This window comes from Lithobates pipiens, unplaced genomic scaffold, assembly GCF_037356315.1.
Source record: "Lithobates pipiens isolate NorthernLeopardFrog02 unplaced genomic scaffold, aLitPip1_a1.2 Scaffold_8, whole genome shotgun sequence".
Classification (NCBI taxonomy): domain Eukaryota; kingdom Metazoa; phylum Chordata; class Amphibia; order Anura; family Ranidae; genus Lithobates; species Lithobates pipiens.
The window spans coordinates 594318256-594341760 of record NW_027507903.1 but is presented as its reverse complement, the minus strand read 5'-3'; the positions used below and the strand labels follow the sequence as shown (position 1 = coordinate 594341760).

At 45.9% G+C, this 23505-nt stretch overlaps 1 protein-coding gene across 1 annotated transcript in view; it reads right to left on the bottom strand.

Annotated features, from left to right (window-relative positions):
• LOC143961246 (complement C3-like) overlaps positions 1–23505 on the bottom strand; it is a 659302-nt gene that overhangs the window by 111388 nt on the left and 524409 nt on the right. The window contains exons 29-31 of the mRNA XM_077470481.1: positions 17213–17376; positions 4083–4241; positions 221–280 (exon numbers count right to left, since the gene is read on the bottom strand). Coding sequence (XP_077326607.1) covers positions 221–280; positions 4083–4241; positions 17213–17376 — 383 coding nt within the window. The remainder of the gene's footprint in view (positions 1–220; positions 281–4082; positions 4242–17212; positions 17377–23505) is intronic.

Sequence of the window (23505 nt, the reverse complement as noted above, 5' to 3'; positions counted from 1 at the left end):
ATGCACACACAATTTTCGGTTAAAGTAACGCAGTGGTGTATTGCAAAAAATGGCTGGCCATTAAGGGAGTAAATCCTTTCGGGTTTGAAGTGGTTAAAATTTTACATAAAAATCTTCAATTTTTGCATTCAGAACCATTTTAATAGAATAATTACCCACAAATTATAGTCACCTTTAAAAATCTCTGGGAAGAGCAAAATATTGCCTGAGATAAACTTACTGTCAAGGTACCTTGTCCTGTCCCCTTAGCCTTCACCCGAAACGCTTTGTTAATTTTAGTCTGAAGAAGAAATATTTGAATAATGAAAAGCATAACTTAGAACACATTACGTTTTTAGTACATCTATTTTTAGCTGTAAAAATCAGCAAGTTTGTTTTTGGTAGGATGGATTCAGAGGCAAAATGTTTTGTTTGTTGCTTGCTAATTTTTTTTTACATTATACAATGCATTACCAGTAAACATAACATTTTACGGTGTATTTGTTAATAATCTAAGAAGGTTAGTTGTCTAAGAAGGAAAGGTACCAACATCCCTTTCATAAATTTCAATAACAGTAGTAGACCAACATTTATATGTCTATAAGGCCGCGTACACACGGGCGGACTGTTCGCCCAACTAAGTTCGGCAAACAATCCGACAGACAGTCCGTTCAAAATTAGCATGAACGGACTTGACCACACACGATGAACGAACAGTCCGCTGAAAACGTGCGTGATGACGTGTACAGCACGTACGACGGGACTAGAAAAACGACGTCCTATACACTGCAATGCAACCTTCGGCCGTGTAAACCCTTTCTGAGCATGCGCCATACTTAGTCCGTCCAACTTGCCTACACACGAGCGGACTGTCCGCTGAAACCAAGTTTGGACGGACAAAACCAAGTTTGAACGGACTGTCTTACGGAAATTCCGTAAGACTTTGTTCGTCAGACTGTCCGCTGAAACAGTCCGCTGAAGCCCACACACGAGCAGATTGTCCGCTGAAACACTGTTCAGCGGACTAAGTTGGGCAGACAGTCCGCCCATGTGTACGTGGCCTAATATGTCTATAAATAAACACACAAACTTATATACATATAAAATCATTTTTTAGTCATTCTTAATAATAAATAAAATTATGCTTTGAAACGTTAGGGCTGGCACAAACATGTTAATCCCATAACCCTAAATTTGCTGTATTGGCAGTGGGAGGTTCTTCTCGATGCCTCTCGTGGACTGCAAACGACACTTTCTCAGGAGACTAGTGGGGTATGTCAAATTTGCCATATAACATCAAAGTTAAACCTGCCGTAGATGATCATTTTTTTTATCAGCCAGCTGGTTGATAAAAAAAAAAGCCAATGAATTCCCTCAACCACATTTTGATCCATCCATGGCCAGCTTTATGCCGCGTACACACGATCAGACTATCCGGCGGACAAGCCCATTGTCCCTATATAAGTCGCCACACAACGTGTCCCTGTCATTACGGCCAGAGACAGCGTTGAGTCAACATCTCAAGGAAGAAGAGGAAGAAGAAAAGAAGAAGAAAAGAGAAGGCGACGACGACGGAAGACTGGGCCACCGCTAGTAAAAGAGCTGCAAGAAGGAGCGGAGGCTCAGCAAGAAGAACTGAAGAGGGGGACAAGACCCCCGAAGTCGGAAGAAGACCCCCGGACGGCGACGAAGTAGAAAGCCGTGCTCCTCCGCTAGTAAAAGAGCTAGCAAAAGAGCAGAAGATAACGGAGGAGTCAGGCAAGAGGACCCCCCAAGACGGAAGAAGACCCCCGAAGCTGTGCAATAAATTATTTAAAACCTTGTGTTGTGTTTTATTTACATTTTTTTCACCAGGTGAATGGGTAGGGGTACATTGTACCCCATACTCATTCACATAGGGTGGAGGGCCAGTATCTGGCCAGTATCTATCTCATCAACATGGGGACAAGGTGCTTTGGGGTGGGGGGCTGCGCGGCCCCCCTTCCCCAAGGCACCCCCCATGTTGAGGGCACGTGCCCTGGTACGGCTCAGGAGGGGGGCCACTCGCTCCTCCCCACCCCCTTTCCTGGCCAGCCGGGTAGAGTTCTCGGATAAGGGTCTGATATGGACCTGGGGGGGTCCCCCACGCCGATTTTTCGGTGTAGGGGTTCCCCTTTAAGTCCATACCAGGTGACCTGGAGACGCGCTCAAAATGAGCGGACTTTCCTCCGCGTGTGTGGGCGAGTTCGTTCATTTCAAAAGTACGGTGGATAGTCCGGCGGACTTAGCTCACTCGTCCCCACCCCCTTTCCTGACCGGCTGGGCTGCGTGCTTGGATAAGGGTCTTATATGGACCTTGGGGGGACCCCCACGCCGTTTTTGTGGCGTAGGGATTCCCCTCTAAGTCCATACCAGGTGACGGGGCCAGCGACGTGCCAATCTCACCACCGAAGGCAGCGACATTGACTTCCTTCGCTAGTCCTGTCTACCTGGAGTCACGTTCAAAATGAACGGACTTTTCTCTGTGTGCGGGAAAGTCCGTTCATTTCAAAAGTCTGGCGGACTAGCACACAGACGGCCGGATTGTCCGCCGGACTCGCGGACAATCCGGACAATCGCAGACAATTTTTGAGTCAAAACTACTTTCTAAGTTCGCCGGACTTTTGGGAAAAAAAAGAGCCCACACACAGGCAGATTGTCCGGGGGACTCTGGTCCGCCGGACCAAGTCCGCCGGATAGTCTGATCGTGTGTATGCGGCATTAGAGTGACACATCCTGGCTGTTGTGCCAAGAAAGCCAAGCTGAAGGGCGGTAGCTCTGGAGATGCTTAACAGATCCCTAACTCCTAAGTGGCTCTAAGTGGACAGACCACACTGCATTGTTTTTTGTTCATGATATTTATCATACTGGTAACTACTTATGCCAGCACTGCCAATTTGCCTGTCTGCTGTCACAAATAAAGCAAACCTGGTTTTAAAGTGCACATGTCCATTCCTTATTGGGACGATCTAGGGCAAACAAAGAGTACTTCTCTTGATGGCAGGGCTGCTGATAAGGCAGCACAGCCAGCCCTCCTGTACCAGGCCTATAGCCCATCAGTTCAAACGGGGGGCCTGGGCACTTGTCGAGCAGGAAGGCCAGCTGTACTGACTTATTGCTGACACCAGTTGTGAGTCTCCCTGCAGTGATGCTGGCATCTCCTTCCCCTCTACAGCTGCCCCTTCCACCCTCTGATCTTTCCAATCCCCCTGCTGTTCAGGTCCCCCTATGAGACCCTCCTTACACCTGCTGTCTGGGCCCTCCCATGTGCCCTTTCCCTCGCAGCACTGTCAGCTTCCCTCCTCTTCTCTCCCTCCCATCGGCAGCTGCTGAGTGCACATGGGGGGTCATTTCAGAATGGAGACCTCATTCACACACAGAACTTTAATAATTCAATACAGATTTATCTTTTTAGATGCAGGAATTTTGTTGTGTTTAGTGAAAATATCATTTGATATTTTCAGAGGGAAGGGAGGCCCTGTTAGGTAGGCTGTAAGAATGGAATAATGTTCAAACATTCCCATAGACACACTCCTAAACCTTGTGGACAGACTTCCCAGAAGAGTTGAAGCTGTTATAACTGCAAAGGGTGGGCAAACTCAAATTTGAACCCTACGTATTAAGACTGGGATGCCATTAAAGTGCATGTGTGTGTAAAGGCAGGTGTCCCAATACTTATGGTAATATAGTGTATTTAAAGGAAGAGGTAGTTGGTGTAGGGCAATAGCAAGCAAATAGTTGATCAGGACCCCTGGAGCATAAGGGATGACTTGGTCCAATTATGTGTACGTCCAGAATAGACCACAAAAATGGATATAGGGCATAACCTCCTGCACACTTATAAAATATTAAACTAAAACCTCCCAGTACATGAAAATTGTGATTGGGATTTGAAAGGTGTTTTTTTTTTATCTTTTGATATATATTTGCTATAAAGAAAATGAATAAAGAAATGGTGGTACAATATGTAAAAGCAGGCGTCCCAATACCTTTGTCAATATAGTGTACAGTATATTGTTGAAATGATTAAATTCCTAAAAACATTTTTTAATCACTACATTCCTTCACAGACACCTAGAGCTCACCTGTTCAGAGCGTTGCAGCAGTGCATTCCGCGTATCCAAGCGGTATGTTAATGGACCTTTCCTCTCAGGAAGTTCTATACTGACGTCCATTTCAAAGTTCTGAGTAGATGAACTTTCCAACTGATATTGAGTCAGAGCCTGGAACAGCATGACGGTGGCCTGGGACATTGGATGCAAAATGTCACAGTGGCTTCTAAACATTACTTACACTGGTACTAATATTATCTCTTGTTCATTTATAGTAGTGCCTTTATCTACTGTAGTGATTTACATTTGGTTTTACAGTAAGGAGGAGAAATGCATATTAACCATAAGAATTCTGATGTCTGGCTTCCATTTTACACCTCGTTTGACAGTGGCAGCTTTTCTATTTTTCATTTCCATCCATGAAGCAGCATTTACAAACATAAAATTCCACCAAAGACCTTCTAAACTAGCGTTTCTCAATCTTTTTTCAGCCATGGCACCCTTTAAATGTATGCAAAACCCCAGAAGTAAATGATACCATGTTATTTTTAGGACAAATCAGGCCGCAATGTTTTTATTTTTAGCAAAGGAAAACTGGCTCAAAATAGTGACTTAACCGCTTAAGGACCAGGCCTCTTTTTTATATGTGTTGTTTACAAGTTAAAAACTGTTTTGTTTTGTTTTTTTGCTAGAAAATTACTTAGAACCCCCAAACATTATACATTTTTTTCTAACACCCTATAGAATAAAATGGCATTGCAATACTTTCTGTCACACCGTGTTTGTGTAGCGGACTTACAAGCGCACTTTTTGTGGAAAAAATACACTTTTTTAATTAAAAAATAATACAACAATAAAGTTTGCCCAATTTTTTTTTATTTTGTGAAAGATAATGTTACGCCGCCTAAATTGATACCCAACATGTCACACTCCAAGATCTCCATAGGTGACATTTAACCAGTTATACAGCTTGCATGTTTTGCGTTACAGAGGAGGTCTGGGGGTAGAATTATTGCTCTCACTCTGCCGATCATGGCGATACCTCACATGTGTGGTTTGAACACCGTTTTCATATGCGGGTGCTACTCAGGTATGCGTTCGCTTCTGCACGCGAGCTCGGCTAGGACGGGGCGCGTGCACATATTTTTTTTTAATTATTTATTTTACCTTTTATTTTTACACTGTTTTTTTTTTTTTAAATTGTGTCACTTTTTTTTTTCACAATAAAGTTTATTGAAACTTTAAAACAAGAACAGGACAATAGTATTCTGTATTCCAAATACATACAAGAAAAATCGGTAGACAAGAAAATATATCCACATGTATTATCAAGATGAAAACAGGAAAAGAAAAATAAGATACAATATGCAAGATGCACTCAAAGTCATTTATAGTCACATATTTATAGCTAAAAATCTCTTTATATCAAACAGTATGTTTATAGACTGGGTTATTATTTTCCATGTTCATGTAAATTTAGCTTAGGATTGAGCCTTGCCACAAATGAGAATCAGTCACTTAATTAACCTATCAATAGTCTAACATTTAGTGTTTTAAACATTTCTGAGTTTGTAAAGGTAAGCCAAGGCTTCCACCTCTGTCAAAATTGTTCAGTGTTTTCCCCTTTGGTGGCGATAATTTCTTCCACACCATAAATGTATTGAACCTTTGCAAGCCACTCTTTGATTGACGGGACTCTCTGTGAGTTCCAGTAAAGAGGGATCAGACTCTTTGCTGCGTTGAGCAAGTATCTGATCAGGGACCTTTTGTAGGCTCTATATGATAGGTTATTTATGTGAAGGAGACACCATGCAACTCCGAGTTCTTTTTTGTAGCCTGTAATGTATTGTGTCCAGTGCTTCACCTGAGACCAAAAAGGTTGAATTTGTGGGCAGCTCCACCAAATTTTTTATAAAGGAACCAGCTTCTAGCCCACATCTCCAGCATATGTCAGACCCCTCAGATGACCAAGTTTTCTTCCTCGTTGGAGTAATATACCTTTGTGAGTGAATTTTGTATGCTGTCTCCTGCATACGAGTACTCAGGGAGCTTTTGTGGGCAAAAACATTTGCCTTTTCCCAGTGTATGTCTGAGATCTGCTCACCCAGATCTCTTTCCCTAATCTGCTTGTATCTATCCGGTGTGTCTGACAATGGCCGGTTTAACCAGCTATATATTAGAGATGTGGTTTTCCTGAGCAGCCTCCCCGTAGCACAAATTTGTTCAAAGCGTGTTAGGGGTCTGAAAAGGGCGTCACTGTGTTTGTTGTGTAATATAAAGTGTCCTATCTGTAAAAAACAACTTTTTTTGTTCTTAAGACCAGGGATAAAGTCAGGATTGTTGGCTAGAGAAGTCAAGGGGCCTGGGGTCATGGAAATCCCATGTCTAGATGCTTTTTTATGGAAAATTCTATTCCAATGTGGTATTAATAATAGGGTGTTTTTTGATACCAAGTGGCAAGGTTGTGTAACTGGTCCAGGGAAGGTGTGTGATGTGAAGGTCTGATCTTGCTTTCTCTAGGCTGACCCAATTCTTGCAAGAGTCATGGCAATGCCAGTCTAGAATTCTGGCAATGTACGTAGCGTAATAATACTTCCTATAATCTGGTAGACCTATACCGCCTTTCTGCTTAGGTCTGTGTAGATAATTAAGTCTCATGCGTGGTTTCTTGTTTGCCCACAGGAAGTTCTTTGTAGTATAGTTTACCTCTTGAAGAAGAAATCTGGAACGTCTATCGGCAAGGTGTGAAATAGGTACAGTAGTCTTGGCAGTATGGCCATCTTTAGAATGGCCGTCCTGCCAAACCAGGAGAACCTCCCCTTGGTCTAGCCTTGTAGGTCCACCTCTATTTTTTTGAGCAAGGGTAGGAAGTTGAGTGAGTATAAGGAATCTAGGTTAGATGAAATGTGAACCCCCAGATAACTTAATGATGTGTGTAACCATTTAAATGGGCAATTGAAACGGGTTAATCATCCTGTATTTTGTGTAAGGTGTAGACCCAGGGCCTCACATTTTTTATGATTGATTTTGAAATTTGATAAATGATGAAAGTCTTGAAATGTTTTAATAAGATTGGGGATCGATATGTGTGGTTGGGTGACGTAAAAAAGCAAATCGTCAGCATATGCAGCTGTCTTAAATTCCCACCCACCCACATCGAAGTCATGGATTGCTTTTTGTAGATTAATTGACCTAATCAATGGTTCAATGGATATTATAAACAGTAAGGGAGACAAAGGACAACCCTGTCTTGTTCCGTTTTTAATCGTAACTGGGTCAGAGAGAGTTCCATTTATCTTAATTCTAGCGCTTGGGTTTGCATAGATTGACCTGATCCATTTAGTTAGGTTTGGCCCGAAGCCCACATGCTCGGAAACCCCAAACATGTAGTCCCACGCGACCTGGTTGAAGGCCTTCTCTGCATCAGTTGACAGCAGGAGGCCCTCGACCCCATTGGTGATTCTATAGATCAAGTTCAAAGTTTTAGTGGTGTTGTCCTTTGCCTCGCAGTTAGGCATGAAATCAACCTGTTCTGGGCCAATACGTTTTTCCAGTAGGGGTCTAAGTCCATTAGCTAATATCTTAGCTAAGATTTTTAAATCTAAATTGAGGAGCGAAATGGGTCTGTAATTGAAGCAATCCATGGGGTCCTTGTTTGGTTTGGGTATGACGGTGATATATGCTGCCAAAAATTCTGTGGATGCCTTGTGTCTTAGTGTAATAGCGTTCAAGGCTTTAGTTAGGGGTTCTGACAAAATGTCTGTGTAGAACTTGTAATATTGTGATGTTAGCCCATCAGGGCCTGGGCTTTTCCCATTGGCCATTTCTGAGATGGCTTTTGAGACCTCCTGTGTGGAAATTGGATGGTCTAAAAGAGTGGAGTCATCTTGTGAGAGTAAGGGCATGTTGCACTTAGATAAATAATCAGAAAATGCCTACTTTCTGTCCCTTATGTCTTGCGGTAGCCTATGTTGCTGGGGAATGTTGTATAGCGATGTGTAGAAGGAATGAAAGGTTTTGGCGATCTTTGAGGGATTGTGTGCTATACCCCCCTCCCTGGAGCTTATTCCATGTATGCTATAAGAGAAAATAGTGTCTTTCAGCGCCCTAGCTGATAACTTGCCTCCCTTGTCACCTTGTTCATAGTAAATGGATTTTAAAAAAAACAACAATTTCTTAGTTTTGTTGTTTAGATACTCCTGTAATGTCTTTCTAGTGTCTGTGAGCTCGGTAAGATGTGCCTGGGCCTGGGAGTGTTTATGGACTGACTCTAACTTGGTGATTTTCTGCACTAATTCGTTAATGTAGCTTTCTTTTTTCCTTGGCACCCCATCTGATCAATTCCCCCCTAATCACGCTCTTATGCGCTTCCCATACCGTCAGTGGAGAAACGTCCGGTGTACTGTCTGTAGCAAAATAATTTGTAAGAGCATCATGTATGTGGGTTTGGATAATGAGGTATAGTAACAGAGAAGCATTAAGTCTCCAGCAGAAGGTATTGTTCTGCGTATTTTTTTTAGAGTAATTTGATTATAGGAGCATGGTCCGATATGGATATAGATCCTATCTTGGCCCTCTCTAGGTCTTGTAGGTCCCTCTGAGTGATGAAAATATGGTCTATTCTTGTGTAGTGGTTGTGGACGTTTGAGTAAAATGTGAAATCTCTACCGGTGGGATTTAGCATCCGCCAAGTATCCAAAAGGGTTAAGGATTTCGACATTGTCTTTATTTTCTTTAAAATGTTATAGGGGATACTGGATTTACCCGTGGAAGTGTCTTGGCTTGGTTCTAGTGGAACACTAAAATCTCCCCCAAGGATAATACATCCTTCAGCAAAAAAAAAGGGGTGGGGGAGAGGTGAGAGGGAGGAAGGAGATGGTTGCGGAGAAGATGAGAGGAGTGAGTTTTTATCTCTTGTCGTAAGAGGATAAGACGTCCCCTACAGCGAAAGATTTATTAGAGAATGCTTAAAGTATTGTCTTATTGAAATCAGTAAGAGTTCTTGTGAGGGTTAGTGGTGTGGCTAGTTTGAGTTAGATCTATAGATCTAAAGATGGAAAAAAGAGAAGGAGGAAAAGAAAGGCAGGGGGGGGAGGGGTTATCATACTGTCAGATACTGGCATTAGTGTGCAGCGATGAAAGCTCTCAGAAAAATATTAGGAACTGATATATTAAACTGCTAGACGATCAGTTGTGTTTACCAACCAAGAAATTTTAATCAGTGAATATTTTACCAGTGAATCACGTATAAGACACGTTATCCATCGGGTCCCGGGGGGCCCGGTGTATAACGTTGGTCAACAGGTGAGACATCAGAAGGAGGAAATGATAATATAATGACTAAGTCCTCAGACTCTTCTGTAATTAGTATTGCGTTTTCCCTGGTCAAACAGTGTGCATTTCCTTTCCTGGTGTTTTAAGTTACGTACCCAGTTCAGGTACGGTCTGGACTCCACTATAAATCTACAACGAAGAAAACCATAAAAAAAAGAAAACTGGAAACAACCATCAACATAAAACTGATGAAGGATGCACTGTTCCAAATGCCACCAGAAACCCAGGGAGCGCTGCCAGGAGGATTTTTAAGCGGTCATCAACTGCGGTTGATAGAATAGCACCCTCTGAATGTGTATGGGTGTATCTTGCAACTAATACCTGTAGTGGCAAATCATAATTGAACTTTGGCCTAGATGACTGCTACCCTGGGTGTCTAGCCGCATCCGAATCTGTAATGTACATCGTGGAGAACCCATCTTATAGGAACTCCGTATTTAACTTATTTAAGAGGCTGATGGTACAGTTTAACCTTTGCCATTTGTCCAACAAACCAAAGTCCCCATACAGCTTGAACCTCCTAAAAGACCTTATGGGTCCATGTCTATATGGAAAGTGATAACGCCACAACTTTGTACCAAATTTATAACACCTGGATGCAGAGCGAGATCGCCCTCCTGACTGAGCTTGAGTCAATCTGAGCCAATGATATCCAGTCCCTCCCGTGAATGGGAGTCCCTAGCCTTGGGCCCAAGGATGCATTAATGAAATAATTGTACTCCATTGTAAAAAGTTGAGAGATTGAGAAAAATATCAGTGGACGTCTGCTACTTCACCATTTACCAGTTGATCCTTTGTGAAAGATAATGTCCCAGGGAGACCTATAGAGATAGCAGCTATAACCAGTATAAAAAGATCACATATTCCATGTCTCGTCTATGGTGGAATATCAACTATGTTTCTGTTTACAGGGGACTAATCTCTTAGCAGCTGGTCTGTGATGATCCATATAAGGGAGATATAGAATGTAGAATGAATGGATTCATTTGGTCTGCACAGCAGCTCCATCTAGTGGTAATTAGACGGTAGAAACAAATAGTCAGAACTAAGTGAATGCTTCACAAGAATGGCCTGTTTGTAGTCTAAAGGACTTATAAGGAGGTGTTTAATTCCCCAAGAGAGAGTATGTAAATGTAATCCTGAGGGGATGATCAAGTTTTATATTCACAGAAGCCTCCATGTTGTCACAGACCATGGTTATTGCGTCACTGGTGTTTTATCTAGTATCTTTTGTCTTGCTTGATTTGTGCGGTGGAGTGGCTGGGTGATAGTTCTCATATAGTTTCTGCTTTTTCCCGCCAACTCCCTTTGTGCATGGTGACTTACAGGGCAAGATACGTAGGGGAGAGGAGGCGGTATTCGCTGGAGGGGGTAGTCTGAACTCCTGATACCACTCTGGTAGTTCCACCTGTTCAAGCTGTATGTTATTGCAGAACATAGTTAGTTCATCTGGGGTGCGTAATAGGTGTTGTTTCCCGTTGTGGGTCACCTGCAGTGCAAAAGAGAACTTCCACCTAGACTGTATCCCCTTTTCTCTGAGGGCAGCTCGGAGAGGTTTAAGGGCTCTTCTATTCCTGAGGGTGATGGGGGAAAGGTCCTGGAACAGCTGGATGGTGGCCTCGTTAAACAGGATCTGTTCATTTTGTCTTGCCTTTTGGAGGATTTCCTCTTTAAGAGTAAAGCTGGATAGGCAGCATATGATATCCCGAAGGGGGTTGGATCAGGGGCTCTAGGTCTGAGGGCTCTATGTGCCCTATAGAAATCAATGGGTCATTCCTGTGGTCTTTTCAATAGCTTGTTAAATACTGTGCAAAGCACATGTCTGATCTGATCTGCTTGTATTATTTCAGGTATTCCTCTGACCCTTATGTTGGACCTTCTGCCCCTGTTATCCAGATCTTCTAAATGTCTATTCACCTGGATTAAATGCTGTGAGTGGGTAGATGTGACCTCCTCCAGCCTTTGTATGGCTTTGTCCCTGAGTTTGCCCGTTTTTTCCCCTGCTGCCATCTGCTCAGTCAGCATCAGGATGTCAGCTTTTAATTCAGTAATAGCTGTTGAGAACAATGTTTTAATATCTGCAGCTATTTCCATCATAGCTGCATGAGTGAGCGGTTGGTCAGGTGGTGATGTGCCGCTTACCAGGTCCTCCGAGTTCCCCAGTGATTCATTGTCAAAGTCCTCCTCCTCCTCCCTCGTGCTGGAAAGGACCATCTTGTCCTCCGCTGAGCCTCTCTTCCCCTGGCTCTGGGACATTAGGATCTCGGGATCTGCTTGTGCTTTGCGGTTCCAGGTGTGCGGGGGTGGTTGTGGTGTGTCCCACCCTTGTTAAGTCTGCCCATTCTGCAAAACGATGATCGTTAGCCGGCGAGAGCTGTCACACCGCTACGGAGCTCTGTCCTCAGGCGTCCATCTCTCTCGCACGCCAGGCCACGCCCCCCCCCCCCCCACTTTTATTCTTATTACAAGGAATGTAAACATACCTTGTAATAGAAAAAAGCATGACAAGACCTCTTAAATATGAGATTGGGGGTCAAAAAATACCTCAGATCTCATATTTACACTAAAATGCAATAATTAAAAAAAAAAGTTGTCATTTAAAAAAATGGGAAAAAAATGGCCCTTTTAGAGCTATGGGCGGAAGTGACGTTTTGACATGGAGACGGGAGGGAGCCATCTTCCCCTCACTCATCTCCATGCACAGCCACAGGAAGGATCTGATTGCTTCCACCGCTCCCGATGGCTCCGGTAAGCAGTGTAGGGTACCGTATCGCGGCAGTACGGGGGCCCTCTCCTGCCACTGATAAAAGTGATTTTGCGGTGAATCCACCGCAGAGACCACTTTTAACTTGTACCGGACCGCCGGCCGAACACAGCGATACCGGGGTTATGGAAGCTAGCTTCTGCCATAACAATGATATCCGTCCTCAAAGTGAGGACATATATAGTCGTGTGGGAGTCCAGAAATGGTTAAAAAAAATAATAATAATAGCTGTATATTTGTATGTGATTACCATGACCCACTACCTGAGAGGATGTCCTACTCCTGATGTGCATAAGGATAGCACGTATGTCTACATTGTTTGTTGTTGGTACTCATAGTAGGGTCAAGAAACAATAGTGAGCATTTTGATTTTCTTTTAGCCTACATAAACACACCGACACTGACATTAATACTCTCATTGACACTAAATATAAAACCTAAAACACACTGACAGTAACCCTAAATCCAACAATAACTATGTGGCTCAGCCCTGCCCCCCCACCCCACTGCTGTGTCTCAGCCAATGAGGAGAGAGAAACCCGGGAGAGCCACTGCCCCCCATGCACAGTGCTGGAATGGGCTTAGGAAATATTGTGGGGCTGTGGGAAGAGCTGCACACTGAAGGGCAGCAGGCGGGTTGCGGGCTCCTATGGATGGCGGATGGGTTGCAGGGTCCTATGGGTGGTGGGCAATGGGCTCCTACGGGCAGCAGCTCCTGTTTCCTCTTCTCTTCTTCTGCATCATGGTGGCTTCTGCCGTGCGGCTCCTCCCTCCTCCTCCTAGGCGTCTTCCTTTCAGCCAATCAGGTGATGGGTCTCAAGACCCGCTTCCTGATTGGCCAGGAGGACGATCCGTGTGGTGACAGCGAATATTAATTTGCTATCGTCACACAACTGGGTGGGATCTACGCCCCCGAGCCCATCCTTTTTGAAGGTTATTAGAGCCTCTGCTAAATCATGTTTGTCAAAAACACCCCCCAGGCCTCCGGCCCCCTGTATGTAGATCAGGTGGCAGGATGTATGGATAGGAAGGGTGGCGCCCGTGCACCCCTAATGGATGGCCCACCGCCGCCGCTATTCATTTAACTTAACCACCATGCCATTACAGAAACAGCAATCTCCAGAGTCTGGATATGATGGTGCATTTAGCTGTTCAGGGGTGGCATAATAGGCTTTGTTTTACCTAAAATACTTATGCTGCGTACACACGAACAGACTTTCCGGCAGACTAGGTCCGACGGTCTTCCCGATGGAATTTCGTCTGAGTTCCGATGGACTTTCCGAACGAACGTACTTGGCCACACACGAACGGACTAAGTCCATTCGTAAGTCCATTAATTTTGAACATGATGACGAAAATGGGACTAAACGAGGAAGTTCAATAGCCAGTAGCCAATAGCTTCCCTTGCGTCATCGGACTAGCATACAGACAAACAGTTTTCCCGATTTTAGCCCGTCAGAATTGAGTCCGTCGGATAGATTTGAAACATGTTCTATTTCTAGGTCCCTCTGATTTTTTTTTTAAATGATCGGACTAGCCCACACACGATTGGATTGTCCGATGGACTAATCCCTTCGGACCTAGTCTGCTGGAAAGTCTGGTTGTGTGTACATGGCATTAGACCCCTTTCACACATGCTGTCTGATCAGGTACGCCTGTCAGTTTTTCAGACGGACCTGATCGGATGCTCCAATCACCTCTATGGTGCAAGGAATGTCAGGGGTGATATGTCCGCTGACATCCACCGCTATCCGATCCGATCTGGTCTGCTAAATCCAGACGGATGGAAACCCTATTTTTCCATCTGTCTGGCTGATCGAATCGGATGGATTTGGTTGAAAACGGAACAGGCGGTCCGTTTTCATCCGATCTCCCAGTGGGACTCTGACATGTCCATCTCTGCACAGTGAGTGGACACGGACCTGTCAAAATCAAAATCAAAAACTGCTGTATAAATGCCAGACTATAGCATATATTTATTATTATTATATATTGACAGACGATATCATATCATATATTTATTTATTGTTTTTGCCCATAGTTCTTTAAAGCTCTAAATTACATTGGGATACCTAATAGGAGTGGCATTAAAGTGTGTTTATGTATGGTATGCATTTATTAAATATGTGTGGTCCGTTTAGTTCCGAATTAAAATTCGGATACATTTTCTTTATTCGGACATTCCGATGTATCCGAATTTCCGAATTAGATTAGTACCGAATTAAACAAATCTGAAATATTTGAATTTGAATTCGGATGAAATATGAATTCAAATAATTTTTGAATACTTTTTGAATTTGAATAGTTTTCAAATTCGAAAACGTTTTGAATCTGAATAGTTGTCCAATTTCCAAAGAGGATAAAATAGAATAGAAAAATTATTTTTTTATTTTTCTATTCTATACCTTTATTTTATATTCTAGTTAATTCTTTTTAAAATTGGAAAACTATTCGAATTCGAAAACTATTTCAAATTTATTTGAAAACTAAATTTATTTGAAAACTAAATTTATTCGAAAACTATTCTAAATTCATTTGAAAACGTTTTGAATCGATTCGAAAACGAATAAACAAAACGAATCCCAAAAATAAATTAAATGAATGAGACGAATTTAACGAATTTATGCAAATAACGAATCAAAATGAAAACAAAGCAAATTTTTTCGTTCTGCACATGTCTAGCATTTATGTGTGTTCACATATTTTTTGTGTCCATATATTACACTTTTACTACAGAGGATGACCAGAAGTACACAGAACCGGACTTTCCGGCAGACTAGGTCTGAAGGGATTAGTCCAGGGCCGGTGCTACCACTAGGCAAACCTGGGGCACACTGCTGCCTAGGGGGCACCCGGCTGCTGATTTTCCTCCATGTCTGCATGCTCTGCAGGCTGCAGCATGTAACTAACTTAGTCCCAGGCAGCTACTCCATCCGATCGGTGGTGTAATTAGAAGCGCATCACAGCACTGGAGCCCCAGCGCTAGAGGAAGCAGAGCCAATGCTTCCTGTATAGTGCTGCCTCCTGTCACATGGGCAGGGCAAAGGCGGTGGAGTCAGGGGTGGAGACAATGGGGGCGGAAAAATTAGGTTTCGCCTAGGGTGTCAAATCTTTACACCAGCCCTGGATTAGTCCGTCGGACAATCCGATCGTGTGTGGGCTAGTCTGATTGTTTTTTCGAAAAAAAAAAAAATGCGACAGACCTAGAAGTATAACATGTTTCAAATCTATCCGACGGACTCAATTCCGACAGACTAAAATCGGGAAAACCATTTTTTTGTGTGCTGGTCTGACGGACCAAATACGACGCAAGGGAAGCTATTGACTACTGGCTATTGAACTTCCTTGCTCAGTCCCGTTTACGAAACGAACGGACTTTAGAACGGACTTAGTCCAGTCATGTGTGGCCAAGTCCGTTCATTCAGAAAGTCCATTGGAACTCTGTCGAAAGTCCTTCGGGATGACCGTCGGACCTAGTCTGCCAGAAAGTCCGGTTCGTATGTATGCGTCATAAGTTATTTTGTCATTACACATGGAGGTGAAATTCATACCCCACATACCCTCTACCCCTCTTGTACATAGTGGCTAATTTAGAATTTTAAAAGGCTAGCTAGTTTTGAATACATTTTATTTTATTATGGTCAGGACTAATAAATACATTTAGCATTAACAATTAATAATTATTAACAATAAATCTAATTTCTCATATCTTTTTAAAATTGAGCTTGTAATATTTCCTCCTCCCCAATCCCCACTCCACAACTTTACCATTGAGATCGACGGCACAACCATTGGTCCCTCCACACATGCCACGGTAATAGGTATAATCCTAGACTCTGACCTCTTCTTCAGCCCCCACATTCAATTACTGACTAAATCCTGCCGCAATTGGTGGGCACAGAGAGGCTGCCATTGGTGGGCACAGAGAAGCTGCATTGGAGGGCACAGAGAGGCCCCAGTACGTCCAGTCAGCTCCTACCCTGTCTGCCTTTAGGTGATCCTTGAAAACTGATTTATTCCGGGGGGCCTAACCTGCCTCCAATTAAGAACTGTACTTGAGTCACCTCCATCAGATTATTCCCTGCAGCCATTACCTTTTGTACCACCACCCCTCCCTTTAGATTGTAAGCTCCAAAACCAGGGCTCTGCTATTCCTTCTGTATTGAACTGTATCATAATTGTACTGTCCCTCTTTATATTGTAAAATTCTGAGCAAATTGTTGGCACTATATAATAAGTTTATAATAATAATCAGCTCCTTTTCATTTAAGTTCTTCTTATCTCCTACTATAAAAAAGGCTATTGTTTACAAAGCTCAATAGTTAATGAGTAACTCCATTTCTCCACGCCTTTCCCTCCGGGTGATCTATGTACTTTGCAAGGATTTTAACAAACTTTGCAGCAGATTCCTACCTTTTGTTATTCTAAAGAAATAGCTGTTTGTCTGTGTCCATGTACAGCGTTAATGTGAATTGGGTGACTTTATAATTATCAATTAGCTGCTGTACCTTTAGGGCTCTAATGAGGAAAGTGGCAGGGTCTGCATCACTTTAGATGTGATTTCCCTTAGGGAGTAGCTCACCATAAATTACACTTTTGTTGCAGGGAATGCCAAAATGTGACTTCTATCTTAGTGGAGACTTCTGGAAAAATCAATAAGTCAATTACACACACGGGAAATTTTATTTCTGGGGGGGGGGGGGGGGGGGCGTTTTGTACATTGTCTGTGTACAAAATGACTCCAAGCTGCCATATTGCATTTTACAGAAAAATACAGCACTGCAGATTGAAAAGGATCTAATTTATAATAACATTTAATTACACTATGACTTGTGTAACAATTGTATACACTATATCATTATTGGTTTTATTTGATGTTTTTTTTCACACAAGTGGAGTCACCCTTTAAATAAGGACTCCTCCTCCTCCTTCCCTCACCCTCTGTATAGATGATTGGTAACAGGTTGGGCTTGTACCACAGTGACTCATGGGAGGTTTTTCTATGCCTAATTTAAACCATAAAATTATCAGCTTGCACAGTATGATTTTTTATTCCTGAACTCACCTGTGTGGATGCATATACCTCCCCATAGTATCTCTGCTCTATGAGCCAACGTGCAATGTCACCAGTTCCGCCAGACTGTTTCATGTGTAGGAGGGTGAGAAGACCATAAGATGTGGCTTCCAGTGACAGCAGCCTTGAACCTTTTTCATCCCAGTGGGTCCTGTCTAAAGACAAATTACCAACACATTAAATGTCTTCACCTTTTAACTTATTTCAATTAGAGTAATTGATAACATGGCACAATACTAGAGCAGATCTACAAATTAAATGATCTGTTTACTATGGTTATGTATATTCTTTAGTCCTTTGGAAAAATGGTAGTGTGGACCTCTTATGCCGCGTACAAACGATCAGACTATCTGGCGGACTTAGGCCACGTACACACGGGCGGATTGTCTGCCCAACTAAGTTCGTCAGACAATCCGACAGACAGTCCGTCCAAACTTTTGAATGAACGGACTTGCCCACACACGGCACTTTTTGAGCGGACTAATACGGCGGACTAAGTCCGCCATACAATCCGCTCTACTTTTGAAATGAACGGACTCGCCCACACACGCGGAGGAAAGTCCGCTCATTTCAAGCGCGTCTCCAGGTAGGCGGGGCCCGCGAAGGAGACGTCGCTGGCCCCGCCGCCTGGAATGGATTTAAAGGGGAACCCCAACGCCGAAAAAAATTGGCGTGGGGGTGCCCCCCAAGTCCACAACAGACCCTTGTCCGAGCACGCTACCCGGCCGGCCAGGAAAGGGGGGCGAGCGAGCGCCCCCCCCCCTCCTGAGCCGTACCAGGCCGCGTGCCCTCAACATGGGGGGTGCCTTGGGGAAGGGGGGGCCGCGCGGCCCCCCCACCCCAAAGCACCTTGTCCCCATGTTGATGAGGACAAGGGCCTCTTCCCGACAACCCTGGCTGTTGGTTGTCGGGGTCTGCGGGCGGGGGGCTTATCGGAATCCGGGAGCCCCCTTTAATAAGGGGGCCCCCGGATACCGGCCCCCCACCCTATGTGAATGAGTATGGGGTACAATGTACCCCTACCCATTCACCTGTGAAAAAAAGTACAAAAAAAAACCACAACACAGGGTTAAAATATTTTATTGCACAGCTCCGGGGGTCTTCCGTCTTCGGGGGTCTTCTCGTCGGACTCCTCCGCTATCTTCTTGTAGCTCTTTTGCTAGCGGAGGAGTCAGGCTTTCTTCCTCCCCGCCGCCGGCCTCTTCTCCTGACTTCGGGGGTCTTGTCCCCCTCTTCGGTTCTTCTGCCGGGCCACCGCGCCTTCTTATAGCTCTTTTACAGGCGGTGGCCCGGTCTTCTGTCGCCGCTGTCACCGCCACCTTCCGTTCTTCTTCTTCTTCTTCTTCTTCTTCTCCAGGAGATGTTGCCTCTACGATCTCTCCGGCCGGAATGCCAGAGCCGCGCTGCGCGGCCACTTATATAGTGACAATGGGGCGGTGTCACATGGTATATGTCACATGAGTTGGTGTCACATGGTGACCACGCCCCCTTACGATGTCATAGTCCCCATGTGACATCAACCCATGTGACCAACCCATGTGACATATACCATGTGACACCGCCCCATTGTCACTATATAAGTGGCCGCGCAGCGCGGCTCTGGCATTCCGGCCGGAGAGATCGTCGAGGCAACATCTCCTGGAGAAGAAGAAGAAGAAGAAGAACGGAAGGCGGCGGCAACAGCGACAGCGGCGACAGAAGACCGGGCCACCGCCTGTAAAAGAGCTATAAGAAGGCGCGGTGGCCCGGCAGAAGAACCGAAGAGGGGGACAAGACCCCCGAAGTCGGGAGAAGAGGCCGGCGGTGGGGAGGAAGAAAGCCGGACTCCTCCGCTAGCAAAAGAGCTACAAGAAGATAGCGGAGGAGTCCGGCGAGAAGACCCCCGAAGACGGAAGACCCCCGGAGCTGTGCAATAAAATATTTTAACCCTGTGTTGTGTTTTTTTTTTTACTTTTTTTCACAGGTGAATGGGTAGGGGTACATTGTACCCCATACTCATTCACATAGGGTGGGGGGCCGGTATCCGTGGGCCCCCTTATTAAAGGGGGCTCCCGGATTCCGATAAGCCCCCCGCCCGCAGACCCCGACAACCAACGGCCAGGGTTGTCGGGAAGAGGCCCTTGTCCTCATCAACATGGGGACAAGGTGCTTTGGGGTTGGGGGGCCGCGCGGCCCCCCCTTCCCCAAGGCACCCCCCCATGTTGAGGGCACGCGGCCTTGCACGGCTCAGGAGGGGGGGCGCTCGCTCGCCCCCCTTTCCTGGCCGGCTGGGTAGCGCTTGGACAAGGGTCTGTTGTGGACTTGGGGGGCACCCCCACGCCGATTTTTTTCGGCGTTGGGGTTCCCCTTTAAGTCCATACCAGGCGGCGGGGCCCGCAACGTCTCCGTCGCGTGCCCCGTCTACCTGGATACCCGCTCGAAATGAGCAGACTTTTCTCCGGGCGGGAAAAGTCCGCTCATTTCGAAAGTACAGCGGACTGGCACACACACGGGCGGACTGTCCGCTCCCACCAAGTTTGGACGGACAATCTTACGGAAATTCCGAATGACTTAGTCCGCCAGACTGTCCGCTGAAAAAGTCCGCTGAAGCCCACACACGAGCGGACTGTCCGCTGAAATGTGTTTCGGCGGACTAAGTTGGGCAGACAGTCCGCCCGTGTGTACGCGGCCTAAGTCCGGCGGCAAAACCGCCAAACTTTGCAGCAGAGGTCTGTCTGACTTTCTGAACAAGCGGACTTGCCCACACATGACCGGACTTTTCAGGCGGACTAGGTCCGGTGGACAATCCGCTGGACTGTTGGCAGAGTTCCACCGGACTTTTGAAATTGCCCACACACGGAGTAAAGTCCGTTCATTTTGAACGTGTCTCCAAGATGGGACTGGAGAAGGAAGTCAATGTCGTCATCTCCATTGTCGAGATTGACACCTCACGAGCCTCGTCGCATGGTATGGATTTTAAGGGGAACCCCTACTCTGAAAAAAAACGGCATTGGGGTCCCCCCAAAGTCCATACCAGACTCTTATCTGAGCACACAGCCCGGCCGGTTAGGAAAGGGGGTGGGGATGAATGAGCGCCCCCCTCCTGAACTGTACCAGGCTGCATGCCCTCAACAAGGGGGGTGGGTGCTTTGGGGAAGGGGGGGCGCCCTGCGGCCCCCCATCCCAAAGCACCTTGTCCCCATGTTGATGAGGACAAGGGCCTCTTCCCGACAACCTTGGTCGTTGGTTGTTGGGGCTTATCAGAATCCAGGCACCCCCTTTAATAAGGGGGACCCCAGATCCCGCCCCCCCACCCTATGTGAATGAGTATGGGGTACATGGTACCCCTACCCATTCAACTGAGGGAAAAAGTGTTAATAAAAAAAACACAACACAGATATTTAAAGTAGTTTATTAGACAGCTCCGGGGGTCTTCTTCTGACTTTGGGGGTCTCCTCCGCCATCTTCTGCTCTTTTACCACTCTTATACTAGCGGAGGAGCCCAGCTTTCTCTTTCATTGTCGCCGCCATCCGAGGGTCTTCCTCCGACTTCTGGGGTCTTCTTCCGACTTCGGGGTCTTGTCCCAATCTTCGCTTCGTCTGCCGGGCCTCCACTATCTTCTTCCAGCTCTTTTACTCGTTGGCCCGGTCTTGTCACTGTTGTCGCCTTCTTCTTTTTCTTCCTTCTTCTTCTCTCCTTCCGATGTTGACACAATGCTCTCTCCGGCCGTAATGCCAGGCACACGTTACATGGCGACTTATATAGGCATAAGGGGTGGGTCACCGGGTGATGTCACATGGTGACCCCGCCCCTTATGACGGCACAGCCCCAGCATATACGCCAGGCTTGGCGGGAAGAGGCCTTTGTCCTCATCAACATGGGGACAAGGTGCTTTGGGGTGGGGGGTCCACAGGGCCCCCCTTCCCCAAAGCACCCACCATGTTGAGGGCATGTGGCCTGTTAAGGCTCAGGGGGGATGCTGGCTCATTCCCACCCCCTTTCCTGACTGGCCGGGCTGCATGCTCGGATAAGGGTCTGGTATGGACTTTGGGGGGACCCTCACAAAGTTTTTTCGGTGTAGGTGTTCCCCTTAAAATCCATACTAGGCGACAGGGCTCGTGAGGTGTCAATCTTGCCGATGGAGTTGGCGCCATTGACTTCCTTGTCCAGTCCTGTCTACCCGGAGTCACGTTCAAAATGAACGGACTTTACTCCGTGTGTGGGCAAGTTCCTTCATTTCAAAAGTCTGGCGGACTAGCACACAGACAGGCGGATTGTCCGCCAGACTGCTGAGTCCGGTGAACAATTTTGAGTCAAGACTTCTTTCAAAGTCCGCCGGATTTTTGGGAAGAAAAAGACCGCTGGAGCCCACACACGGGTGATAAGTCCGCCGGATAGTCTGATCGTGTGTACGTGGCATTAGTGCCAAGAACATATAATAACCCTGCAGAACCCTGGAATGGAAAATATACAGGTATACTTTAACCACTTCCAGTATAGACCAATTCTAATATCCCTCAAGTACATGAACATGAAACTACTTAGAACCCCCAAACATTATATATTGTATACAAAAACATAATTAACCACTTCAATACAGGGCACTTAAACACCTTCCTGCCCAGACCAATTTTGAGCTTTCAGCGCTGTCGCACTTTGAATGACAATTGCGCGGTCATGCTACGCTGTACCCAAATGAAATATTTATCATTTTTTTCCCACAAATAGAGCTTTCTTTTGGTGGTATTTGATCACCTCTACAGTTTTTATTTTTTGCGCTACAAATAAAAAAATACCGAAAATTTTGAAAAAAAAATGTTTTTTTTTGTTTCAGTTTCAAAACTTTGTAAATAAGTACGTTTTCTCCTTCACTGATGGGCACTGATGGGGCTACACTGATGGGCACTGATAAGGCAGCACTGATGGGCACCAATGTGGCACCAATGAAGTGGCACTGATAGGCGGCACTGATGGGCGACACGGATGGGCGACACGGATGGGCAACACGGACGGACACTGATAGGTGGCACAAATTGGCACTGATAGCTGGCACGGATGGGCGGCACGGATGGGCATGGATAGGCGGCACAGGTGGGCATGGATAGGCGGCACAGGTGGGCACTCATAGGCGGCACAGGTGGGCACTCAGGCGGCACAGGTGGGCACTTAGGCGGCACAGATGGGCACTCATAGGCGGCACAGGTGGGCACTCATAGGCGGCATCGGTGTTATAGTAATGGATGCCAATCAGTGCCAAACAATAATGCATGCCAATCAGTGATGCCCATTGTGGGCACTGATTGGCATCCATTATGGGCACTGATTGGCACCCATTGTGCTGACTGGCATCCCTGGTGGTCTAGGGAGGATTATGGCCTTTATTACCTTTTCCCTGGTTGTCTAGTGGCGTCCCTGGTGGTCCAGTGTGGGCATCCTCGGGGGGGCTGTGCTGATAATCGATCAGCACAGACCCCCCCTGTCAGAGGAGCAGCCGATCGGCTCTCCTCTACTCGCGGCTGACAGATGCGAGTGAGGGAAAGCCGATCACCGGCTCTTCCCATTTACACTGTGATCAGCCGTGATTGGACACGGCTGATCACATGGTAAAGAGTCTCTGTCGGAGACTCTTTACCGAGATCGTAGTTGCCGGGTGTCAGACTGACACCCTGCAACAACGATCGCCGCGATGCGTGCCCCCGGGGACGCACAGCGGCTCATAATCCTGATCACGTCATTTGACGTCCGGTCAGGATTATGAAACCACTTTGCCACCGTCAATTCCCTATAGGGCGGGCGGCAAGTGGTTAAAAATCTCTATGGACGACGCTTTAACCGCTTGCCGACCAGCTGACGACGAAGTACGTCGGCACGATGGCACGGCTGCACAAAATGGTGTACAGGTATGTCCCCCTTTAAATCATGGCTTAGTGGGCGCACGTACTCTGTGACCATGCCCGCGGGTCCCGCGGACTCTATGTCCGCTGGGGGCCCATGTTCATGTCACAGAGCTGCAGACTGGGGAGATGACTTTGTAACAAGGCATTTCCCTGTTCTGCCTTGCAACATGACAGATCACTGACGTGTCACTTGTAGCCCATCCCCCCACAGTTAAAATCACCCCCTAGGACACACTTAACCCCTTGATCACCCCCTAGTGTTTAACGCCTTCCCTGCCAGTGTAATTTACTGTGTAATCAGTGGATTTTTATAGCACTGATCGCTGTATACATGACAATGGTCCCAAAATAGTGTCAAAAGTGTCCGATGTGTCCACAATAATGTCACGATAAAAATCGCAGATCGC